At 47.4% G+C, this 12,021-nt stretch overlaps 1 protein-coding gene across 1 annotated transcript in view; it reads left to right on the top strand.

The window, feature by feature from the left end:
* The first annotated feature begins 10,822 nt into the window (after positions 1-10,822).
* The window catches only part of LOC123743219 (transmembrane protein 65), a 101,655-nt gene continuing 100,456 nt past the window's right edge, over positions 10,823-12,021 (top strand). The window contains exons 1-2 of the mRNA XM_082975975.1: positions 10,823-11,281; positions 11,500-11,817. Coding sequence (XP_082832101.1) covers positions 11,535-11,817 — 283 coding nt within the window. The 5' untranslated portion in view covers positions 10,823-11,281; positions 11,500-11,534. The remainder of the gene's footprint in view (positions 11,282-11,499; positions 11,818-12,021) is intronic.

A 12,021-nucleotide genomic window follows, 5' to 3' on the forward strand; every position in this document is an offset into this window, starting at 1 on the left:
GTACATGGATGTATAGTTAAAGTGACTATGCATATAAGATAAACCGAGAGTAGCAGCAGCGTAAAATGCAAATAGTCCGGGTAACCATTGGTTCCCTGTTCAGAAGTCTTATGGCTTGGGGGTAAAAACTGTTGAGAAGCCTTTTTGTCCTAGACTTGGCACTCCGGTACCGCTTGCCATGCGGTAGTAGAGAGAACAGTCTATGACTGGGGTGGCTGGGGTCTTTGACCATTTTTATGGCCTTCCTCTGTCACCGCCTGGTGTAGAGGTCCTGGATGGCAGGCAGCTTTGCCCCAGTGATGTATTGGGCCGTACGCACTACCCTCTGAAGTGCCTTGCGGTCATTGGCCGAGCAATTGCCGTACCAGGCAGTGATGCAACCGGTCAGGATGCTCTCGATGTTGCAGCTGTAGAACCTTTTGAGGATCTCAGGACCCATGCCAAATCTTTTTAGCTTCCTGAGGGGGAATAGGCTTTGTCGTGCCCTCTTCACGACTGTCTTGGTGTGTTTGGACCATTCTAGTTTGTTGTTTATGTGGACACCAAGGAATTTGAAGCTCTCAACCTGCTCCACTAAAGCCTCGTCGATGAGAATGGGGACGTGCTCGGTGCTCCATTTCCTGTAGTCCACAATCATCTCCTTAGTCTTGGTTACGTTGAAGGATAGGTTGTTATTCTGGCATCACCCGGCCAGGTCTCTGACCTCCTCCCTATAGGCTGTCTCGTCGATGTCGGTGATCAGGCCTACCACTGTTGTGTCGTCTGCAAACTTAATGATGGTGTTGGACTCGTGCCTGGCCATGCAGTCGTGGGTGAACAGGGAGTATAGGAGGGGACTGAGCACGCACCCCTGGGGAGCTCCAGTGTTGAGGATCAGTGTGGTAGATGTGTTGCTACCTACCCTCACCACCTGGGGGCGGCTCGTCAGGAAGTCCAGGATCCAGTTGCAGAGGGAGGTGTTTAGTCCCAGGTTCCTTAGCTTAGTGATGAGCTTTGAGGGTACTATGGTGTTGAACGCTGAGCTGTAGTCAATGAATAGCATTCTCACATAGGTGTTCCTTTTGTCCAGGTGGGAAAGGGCAGTGGGGAGTGCAATAATGATTGCATCATCTGTGGATCTGTTTGGGCGGTATGCAAATTGGAGTGGGTCTAGGGTTTCTGGGATAATAGTGTTGATGTGAGCCATTACCAGCCTTTCAAAGCACTTCATGGCTACGGACGTGAGTGCTACGGGTCTGTAGTCATTTAGGCAGGTTGCCTCTGTGTTCTTGGGCACAGGGACTATGGTGGTCTGCTTGAAGCATGTTGGTATTACAGACTCAATCAGGGTCATGTTGAAAATGTCAGTGAAGACACCTGCCAGTTGGTCAGCACATGCCCGGAGCACACGTCCTGGTAATCCGTCTGGCCCCGCAGCCTTGTGTATGTTGACCTGTTTAAACGTCTTACTCACGTCGGCTACGGAGAGCATGATCACACAGTCGTCCGGAACAGCTGATGCTCTCATGCATGCCTCAGTGTTGCTTGCCTCGAAGCGAGCATAGAAGTGATTTAGCTCGTCTGGTAGGCTCGTGTCACTGGGCAGCTCGCGGCTGTGCTTCCCTTTGTAGTCTGTAATAGTTTACAAGCCCTGCCACATCCGACGAACGTCGGAGCCGGTGTAGTATGATACAATCTTAGCCCTGTATTGACGCTTTGCCTGTTTGATGGTTTGTCGCAGGGCATAGCGGGATTTCCCTGGTCAAAAGTAGTGCACTACATAGGGAATAGGGTGCCATTTGGGACGTAAACATTAGCCTGGTCATTGTGTCACCACATCATTAGGGGGTTATTGTACGTTGTGTATAAACCTTTAGTTGTAATGGTGCTGTGCTTTATTTCAATGGACAGACATATTGTGTGTCTTTCTAGATATTTAAATTCAAAGCATATCTTGATATTTTTTTAAGTTGCCAAATGTTATGTGTAAGATGATGATTATTCTAATAGTTTACGAATAATTTTGTGTTTTGCTATATGGTTAAAAGCAGATTGTCACATTATTACTAAAACCTTGTTTTCTAATGATTTAGTAGCAGAGTTGGGATCAATTCCATTTCGATTCCAGTCATTTCAGAAAGTAAACCAAATTCCAATTCCAAATTGAAATGGAAGACCATTGGAATTTCAGTTTACTTCCTGAATTGACTGGAATTGAAATGGAATTGATCCCAACCCTGTTTAGTAGTTAGTACTGAGTTGACCTCTATGTTTTCCTGTTAAGTTCAGCAGCTCTACTGGCTACGTCTGTTTCTGGAACGTTTTTTATTCTGTGTAATTAATGAATGCTTCAGCACATATTAAATGTCAAATACTATTTGAATCTGTGTGGTGACTGACTGTGTGATTCACTTACACTGAGTGTACAAAACATTAGGGAACACCTCCCTAATATTGAGTAGCACCCCCATTTGCTCTCAGAACAGTCTCAATTCGTTGGGACATGGGACTCTATAAGGTGTCAGAAGCGTTCCACAGGGATGCTGGCCCATGTTGACTCCAGTGCTTCCCACAGTCGTTGATTCACACGGGAAACTGTTGAGTGAGTAAAAATCCAGCAGCGTTGAGGTTCTTGACACAAACCGGTGCGCCTGACACCTACTACCACTCCTCATTCAAAGGCTCTTCTATCTTTTGTCTTGCCCATTAACCCTCTGAATGACACACATACACAATCCATGTCTCAATTGTCACAAGGTTTAAAAATCCTTCTTTAACCTGTTTTCTCTCCTTCATCTACACTGATTGAAGTGGATTTAACAAGTGACATCAATAAGGGATCATAGCTTTCACCTGGATTCACCTGGTCAGTCTGTCATGGAAATGTTTTGTCCACTCAGTGTAGATCCGTGTTTCAGTGGAGGCTGCTGAGGGGAGGAAGGGGCTCATAATAACACTTCACCTGGTCAGTCTGTCATGGAAATGTTTTGTCCACTCAGTGTATATGCGTGTTTCAGTGGAGGCTGCTGAGGGGAGGACGGGGCTCATAATAACACTTCACCTGGTCAGTCTGTCATGGAAATGTTTTGTCCACTCAATGTATATCCGTGTTTCAGTGGAGGCTGCTGAGGGGAGGACGGGGCTCATAATAACACCTGGAACGAAGTGAATGGAATGACATCAAACACATGGAAACCATGGAAACCATGTGTTTGATGTATTTCATGCCGTTCCACTAACTTCGCTCCAGCCATTACCACGAGCCCCGTCCTCCCCAATTAAGGTTCCACCAACCCCCTGTGCCGTCTCTCCTTCCCTCAACCAGCCTTGTCCGGGTGACATCGCTCTTGATATCCACTAGGGGTAAGTCTTGTCAAGGTTTTCATTCATGGTCGACAACACTAGTAGGACTACAATAGTAGCAGATACAGTGAATGAAGCATACTATTTACAGGGTGGACATGAGTCTGCCTTTTGTCAGGAGAATAAAGGGACACACACATATCAGGCTCTAATAGGCTCTGCATCGAGTTAGTGACGACATCAGTCTCACAGAATGTCTCCTGTAAGAGCAATGACTGTACTGTACTAGTGACTGACTGTCCCTGTACTAGTGACTGACTGTCCCTGTACTACTGACTGACTGTCCCTGTACTAGTGACTGACTGTCCCTGTACTAGTGACTGACTGTCCCTCTACTAGTGACTGACTGTCCCTGTACTAGTGACTAACTGTCCCTGCACTACTGACTGACTGTCCCTGTACTAGTGACTGACTGTCCCTGTACTAGTGACTGACTGTCCCTGTACTAGTGACTGACTGACTGTCGCTGTACTAGTGACTGACTGACTGTCCATGTACTACTGACTGACTGACTGTCCCTGTACTAGTAACTGACTGTCCCTGTACTAGTGACTGACTGTCCCTGTACTAGTGACTGACTGTCCCTGTACTAGTGACTGACTGTCCCTGTTTTAGTGACTAACTGTCCCAGCACTACTGACTGACTGTCCCTGTACTAGTGACTGACTAGTGACTGACTATCCCTGTACTAGTGACTGACTGTCCCTGTGCTAGTGACTAACTGTCCCTGCGCTACTGACTGACTGTCCCTGTACTAGTGACTGACTAGTGACTGACTATCCCTGTACTAGTGACTGACTGTCCCTGTACTAGTGACTGACTGTCCCTGTACTGTACTAGTGAATAACTGTCCCTGTACTAGTGACTGACTGTCCCTGTACTAGTGACTGACTGTCTCTGTACTAGTGACTGACTGTCCCTGTACTAGTGACTGACTGTCCCTGTACTAGTGACTAACTGTCCCTGCACTACTGACTGACTGTCCCTGTACTGTACTAGTGAATAACTGTCCCTGTACTAGTGACTGACTAGTGACTGACTGTCCCTGTACTAGTGACTGACTAGTGACTGACTGTCCCTGTACTAGTGACTGACTGTCCCTGTACTAGTGACTGACTAGTGACTGACTGTCCCTGTACTAGTGACTGACTGTCCCTGTACTAGTGACTGACTGTCTCTGTACTACTGACTGACTGTCCCTGTACGAGTGACTGACTGTCCCTGTACTAGTGACTGACTGTCCCTGTACTAGTGACTGACTGTCCCTGTACTAGTGACTGACTGTCCCTGTACTAGTGACTGACTGTCCCTGTGCTAGTGACTAACTGTCCCTGCACTACTGACTGACTGTCCCTGTACTAGTGACTGACTAGTGACTGACTATCCCTGTACTAGTGACTGACTGTCCCTGTACTAGTGACTGACTGTCTCTGTACTAGTGACTGACTGTCCCTGTACTAGTGACTGACTGTCCCTGTACTAGTGACTAACTGTCCCTGCACTACTGACTGACTGTCCCTGTACTGTACTAGTGAATAACTGTCCCTGTACTAGTGACTGACTAGTGACTGACTGTCCCTGTACTAGTGACTGACTAGTGACTGACTGTCCCTGTACTAGTGACTGACTGTCCCTGTACTAGTGACTGACTAGTGACTGACTGTCCCTGTACGAGTGACTGACTGTCCCTGTACTAGTGACTGACTGTCTCTGTACTACTGACTGACTGTCCCTGTACGAGTGACTGACTGTCCCTGTACTAGTGACTGACTGTCCCTGTACTAGTGACTGACTGTCCCTGTACTAGTGACTGACTGTCCCTGTATTAGTGACTGACTGTCCCTGTGCTAGTGACTAACTGTCCCTGCACTAATGACTGACTGTCCCTGCACTACTGACTGACTAGTGACTGACTATCCCTGTACTAGTGACTGACTGTCCCTGTACTAGTGACTGACTGTCCCTGTACTGTACTAGTGAATAACTGTCCCTGTACTAGTGACTGACTGTCCCTGTACTAGTGACTGACTGTCTCTGTACTAGTGACTGACTGTCCCTGTACTAGTGACTGACTGTCCCTGTACTAGTGACTAACTGTCCCTGCACTACTGACTGACTGTCCCTGTACTGTACTAGTGAATAACTGTCCCTGTACTAGTGACTGACTAGTGACTGACTGTCCCTGTACTAGTGACTGACTAGTGACTGACTGTCCCTGTACTAATGACTGACTGTCCCTGTACTACTGACTGACTGTCTCTGTACTACTGACTGACTGTCCCTGTACGAGTGACTGACTGTCCCTGTACTAGTGACTGACTGTCCCTGTACTAGTGACTGACTGTCCCTGTACTAGTGACTGACTGTCCCTGTGCTAGTGACTGACTAGTGACTGACTATCCCTGTACTAGTGACTGACTGTCCCTGTACTAGTGACTGACTGTCCCTGTACTGTACTAGTGAATAACTGTCCCTGTACTAGTGACTGACTAGTGACTGACTGTCCCTGTACTAGTGACTGACTAGTGACTGACTGTCCCTGTACTAGTGACTGACTGTCCCTGTACTAGTGACTGACTGTCTCTGTACTACTGACTGACTGTCTCTGTACTACTGACTGACTGTCCCTGTACGAGTGACTGACTGTCTCTGTACTACTGACTGACTGTCTCTGTACTACTGACTGACTGTCCCTGTACGAGTGACTGACTGTCCCTGTACTAGTGACTGACTGTCCCTGTACTAGTGACTGACTGTCCCTGTACTAGTGACTGACTAGTGACTGACTATCCCTGTACTAGTGACTGACTGTCCCTGTACTAGTGACTGACTGTCCCTGTACTAGTGACTGACTATCCCTGTACTAGTGACTGACTGTCTCTGTACTAGTGACTGACTGTCTCTGTACTACTGACTGACTGTCTCTGTACTACTGACTGACTGTCTCTGTACTACTGACTGACTGTCCCTGTACGAGTGACTGACTGTCCCTGTACGAGTGACTGACTGTCCCTGTACTAGTGACTGACTGTCCCTGTACTAGTGACTGACTAGTGACTGACTATCCCTGTACTAGTGACTGACTGTCCCTGTACTAGTGACTGACTGTCCCTGTACTAGTGACTGACTATCCCTGTACTAGTGACTGACTGTCTCTGTACTAGTGACTGACTGTCCCTGTACTACTGACTGACTGTCTCTGTACTACTGACTGACTGTCTCTGTACTACTGACTGACTGTCCCTGTACGAGTGACTGACTGTCCCTGTACGAGTGACTGACTGTCCCTGTACTAGTGACTGACTGTCCCTGTACTAGTGACTGACTAGTGACTGACTATCCCTGTACTAGTGACTGACTGTCCCTGTACTAGTGACTGACTGTCCCTGTACTAGTGACTGACTGTCCCTGTACTAGTGACTGACTAGTGACTGACTATCCCTGTACTAGTGACTGACTATCCCTGTACTAGTGACTGACTGTCTCTGTACTAGTGACTGACTGTCTCTGTACTACTGACTGACTGTCTCTGTACTACTGACTGACTGTCTCTGTACTACTGACTGACTGTCCCTGTACGAGTGACTGACTGTCCCTGTACGAGTGACTGACTGTCCCTGTACTAGTGACTGACTGTCCCTGTACTAGTGACTGACTAGTGACTGACTATCCCTGTACTAGTGACTGACTGTCCCTGTACTAGTGACTGACTGTCCCTGTACTAGTGACTGACTATCCCTGTACTAGTGACTGACTGTCTCTGTACTAGTGACTGACTGTCCCTGTACTACTGACTGACTGTCTCTGTACTACTGACTGACTGTCTCTGTACTACTGACTGACTGTCCCTGTACGAGTGACTGACTGTCCCTGTACGAGTGACTGACTGTCCCTGTACTAGTGACTGACTGTCCCTGTACTAGTGACTGACTAGTGACTGACTATCCCTGTACTAGTGACTGACTGTCCCTGTACTAGTGACTGACTGTCCCTGTACTAGTGACTGACTGTCCCTGTACTAGTGACTGACTAGTGACTGACTATCCCTGTACTAGTGACTGACTATCCCTGTACTAGTGACTGACTGTCTCTGTACTAGTGACTGACTGTCTCTGTACTACTGACTGACTGTCTCTGTACTACTGACTGACTGTCTCTGTACTACTGACTGACTGTCCCTGTACGAGTGACTGACTGTCCCTGTACGAGTGACTGACTGTCCCTGTACTAGTGACTGACTGTCCCTGTACTAGTGACTGACTAGTGACTGACTATCCCTGTACTAGTGACTGACTGTCCCTGTACTAGTGACTGACTGTCCCTGTACTAGTGACTGACTGTCCCTGTACTAGTGACTGACTAGTGACTGACTATCCCTGTACTAGTGACTGACTATCCCTGTACTAGTGACTGACTGTCTCTGTACTAGTGACTGACTGTCTCTGTACTACTGACTGACTGTCTCTGTACTACTGACTGACTGTCTCTGTACTACTGACTGACTGTCCCTGTACGAGTGACTGACTGTCCCTGTACGAGTGACTGACTGTCCCTGTACTAGTGACTGACTGTCCCTGTACTAGTGACTGACTAGTGACTGACTATCCCTGTACTAGTGACTGACTGTCCCTGTACTAGTGACTGACTGTCCCTGTACTAGTGACTGACTATCCCTGTACTAGTGACTGACTGTCTCTGTACTAGTGACTGACTGTCCCTGTACTACTGACTGACTGTCTCTGTACTACTGACTGACTGTCTCTGTACTACTGACTGACTGTCCCTGTACGAGTGACTGACTGTCCCTGTACGAGTGACTGACTGTCCCTGTACTAGTGACTGACTGTCCCTGTACTAGTGACTGACTAGTGACTGACTATCCCTGTACTAGTGACTGACTGTCCCTGTACTAGTGACTGACTGTCCCTGTACTAGTGACTGACTGTCCCTGTACTAGTGACTGACTAGTGACTGACTATCCCTGTACTAGTGACTGACTATCCCTGTACTAGTGACTGACTGTCTCTGTACTAGTGACTGACTGTCTCTGTACTACTGACTGACTGTCTCTGTACTACTGACTGACTGTCTCTGTACTACTGACTGACTGTCCCTGTACGAGTGACTGACTGTCCCTGTACGAGTGACTGACTGTCCCTGTACTAGTGACTGACTGTCCCTGTACTAGTGACTGACTAGTGACTGACTATCCCTGTACTAGTGACTGACTGTCCCTGTACTAGTGACTGACTGTCCCTGTACTAGTGACTGACTATCCCTGTACTAGTGACTGACTGTCTCTGTACTAGTGACTGACTGTCCCTGTACTACTGACTGACTGTCTCTGTACTACTGACTGACTGTCTCTGTACTACTGACTGACTGTCCCTGTACGAGTGACTGACTGTCCCTGTACGAGTGACTGACTGTCCCTGTACTAGTGACTGACTGTCCCTGTACTAGTGACTGACTAGTGACTGACTATCCCTGTACTAGTGACTGACTGTCCCTGTACTAGTGACTGACTGTCCCTGTACTAGTGACTGACTGTCCCTGTACTAGTGACTGACTAGTGACTGACTATCCCTGTACTAGTGACTGACTGACTGTCCCTGTACTAGTGACTGACTGTCCCTGTACTAGTGACTGACTGTCCCTGTACTAGTGACTGACTAGTGACTGACTATCCCTGTACTAGTGACTGACTGACTGTCCCTGTACTAGTGACTGACTGTCCCTGTACTAGTGACTGACTGTCCCTGTACTAGTGACTGACTGCCCCTGTACTAGTGACTGACTGACTGTCCCTGTACTAGTGACTGACTGTCCCTTTACTAGTGACTGACTGTCCCTGTACTAGTGACTGACTGTCCCTGTACTAGTGACTGACTGTCCCTGTACTACTGACTGACTGTCCCTGCACTACTGACTGACTGTCCCTGTACTAGTGACTGACTAGTGACTGACTATCCCTGTACTAGTGACTGACGGTCCCTGTACTAGTGACTGACTGTCCCTGTACTGTACTAGTGAATAACTGTCCCTGTACTAGTGACTGACTGTCCCTGTACTAGTGACTGACTGTCTCTGTACTAGTGACTGACTGTCCCTGTACTAGTGACTAACTGTCCCTGCACTACTGACTGACTGTCCCTGTACTGTACTAGTGAATAACTGTCCCTGTACTAGTGACTGACTAGTGACTGACTGTCCCTGTACTAGTGACTGACTGTCCCTGTACTAGTGACTGACTGTCTCTGTACTACTGACTGACTGTCTCTGTACTACTGACTGACTGTCCCTGTACTACTGACTGACTGTCCCTGTACTAGTGACTGACTGACTGTCCCTGTACTAGTGACTGACTTTCCCTATACTAGTGACTGACTGTCCCTGTACTGTACTAGTGAATAACTGTCCCTGTACTAGTGACTGACTGTCCCTGTACTACTGACTGACTGTCCCTGTACTAGTGACTGACTGTCCCTGTACTACTGAATGACTGTCCCTGTACTAGTGACTGACTGACTGTCCCTGTACTAGTGACTGACTGTCCCTCTACTAGTGACTGACTGTCCCTCTACTAGTGACTGACTGTCCCTGTACTAGTGACTGACTGTCCCTGTACTAGTGACTGACTGTCCCTGTACTAGTGACTGACTGTCCCTGTACTAGTGACTAACTGTCCCTTTACTAGTGACTGACTAGTGACTGACTGTCCCTGTACTAGTGACTGACTGTCCCTGTACTAGTAACTGACTGTCCCTGTACTAGTGACTGACTGTCCCTGTACTAGTGACTGACTGTCCCTGTACTAGTGACTGACTGACTGTCCCTGTACTAGTGACTGACTGTCCCTGTACTAGTAGTCTTCTTCCTGATGTCTTAGTAACGTAGTAATTCCACACCAAGCCCAAGAAGGGATGTTTAGTTTTTAGGGCTGTCTCTGTGATGAGGGGATTGTTAGCTTCAGTTGTGACTGTGGCCAGGATATAGATATTGGATGGAGATATGGAGAGCTATATGATGACTTTGGTCACTGTCTGTGGAATGATGAGCCAGATTACGCTTTGAAGACAACTGGGAACTCGGGAAAAAGCAGGTCAAATCATGACGTCAGTGATCTTCAGGTTGGAAAGTCGAAGCTCTAGAAAGATGCCCGAATTTCCGAATGAGTTGACCATTCAAAACAATTTTAGCCTGTCGGAGCTCGTTTTTTTCGAGTTCCCAGTTGTCTTGAACGCACTGAAGTCGGGAGTCGGAGATTTCCGAGTTCCCAGTTGTTTTGAGGCAATAAATAGATTACGGAGAGGCCACCGGTCGGACTAAAATACGTTTCCCATAATGCGGCAGCAAAAAAGTAGTTTTTCTATAGCCCTAGTGCTCATCTGGGAAATGTAGTCACTAAAAATAGCATGTAGAACGTTCTGTAATGGCATTACATATGGAATGAAAAATACATTTCCCATGTTGTCATACATGTACTATGCTCAAATGTCCTATACAGTCGTCCTTAGGATGTCTATTGATACCTGCCGCAAATAGGCCTACAGTAGGCTATTGGTCTACTGGTACCTTCGCACTCACTGTATGAGCTATACAAAAACGTAAGGCAAATGCCGTCATAGCTACGTATAGTCAAGCTATTCCATTGGAAAATATTTTTAGCCTAGAGAGAAGGGCGCACATCACGGGGAAGAGAGGCAGCCCATCCGACCGCAGACTGGGAAGTAGCCTCGGCGATGTTGTGGATATGAAGATGAGAAGGGATGTTTCTTGTTGACTCGCCGATTTTGCCACGAATGTGTTTTGTTGGCGAATTGTTTTCATGATCTATGAAATTCTAATAGAAGGACTTATGGTTCGGAGCTGCGTTTTCCAGCCGAAAGAGATCTGATTTTTGACAGGACAGGCCGGCAGAGCATCCGCTGATCGACAGGTCTGTGTTGTGATAAGTTGCACTTTGACAGCCCGATCTGAGTCTGGGTCTACTTTGTTACTTATTGCCTATGAATGGGCTTAGCCATTCTACAGTAGCCTACTGCTGTAGAATGCATTCATACGTGAAACAGTCTAGAATGTTGTATCGTAAGTAGCCTAGCCTACTGTATTTTGCTTTACGCTTCAGTAAGCGTTAAAATTGTATTTCTATTCTAGGTTGTCGACGCCTCCACTTCCCTTTTATCTTCACCATGCTGCCCAGTTTGCAGAGAGTCCTGCGGCCCGCCCTCATTCTGAGGTCGGGGAACATGTTGGGAAGAGTCCGCGGGTCAAACCTAGCTCCGCTACGCCAGCCTGTACCGATACTGCCCAGCCAGCAGTGCTGCGACTTGGGCACACACCCTCACAAGGACCCGATGGAGCCCTTGAACTCACCGCAAGGAGCCAAGGATTTTATTTATAGTCTTCACCCCACCGAACGCACAACCCTGCTTAGAGAACTGCACCGGTTTGAGTCGATAGCAATAGCTCAAGGTAAGAATAAGAACAGTAGTCTACTGGAAAATGTGTTTCACTTCCCCGAGTTGCACAGAGAGTTCATTATAGTGTCACTCTGGTCCTTTACCGTTAGTCCCACCCTCGGCTAAGCTGCTTGGTCCAGAAACCAAAGAATGACAAAATACGTATTGTTTCAAATATGTAGGTGTAAAAACAAATGTTTCTAGACCTATTACATTG

The sequence above is a fragment of the Salmo salar genome, chromosome 05 (assembly GCF_965601325.2).
Source record: "Salmo salar chromosome 05, fSalSal1, whole genome shotgun sequence".
NCBI classification, from domain to species: Eukaryota; Metazoa; Chordata; class Actinopteri; order Salmoniformes; family Salmonidae; genus Salmo; species Salmo salar.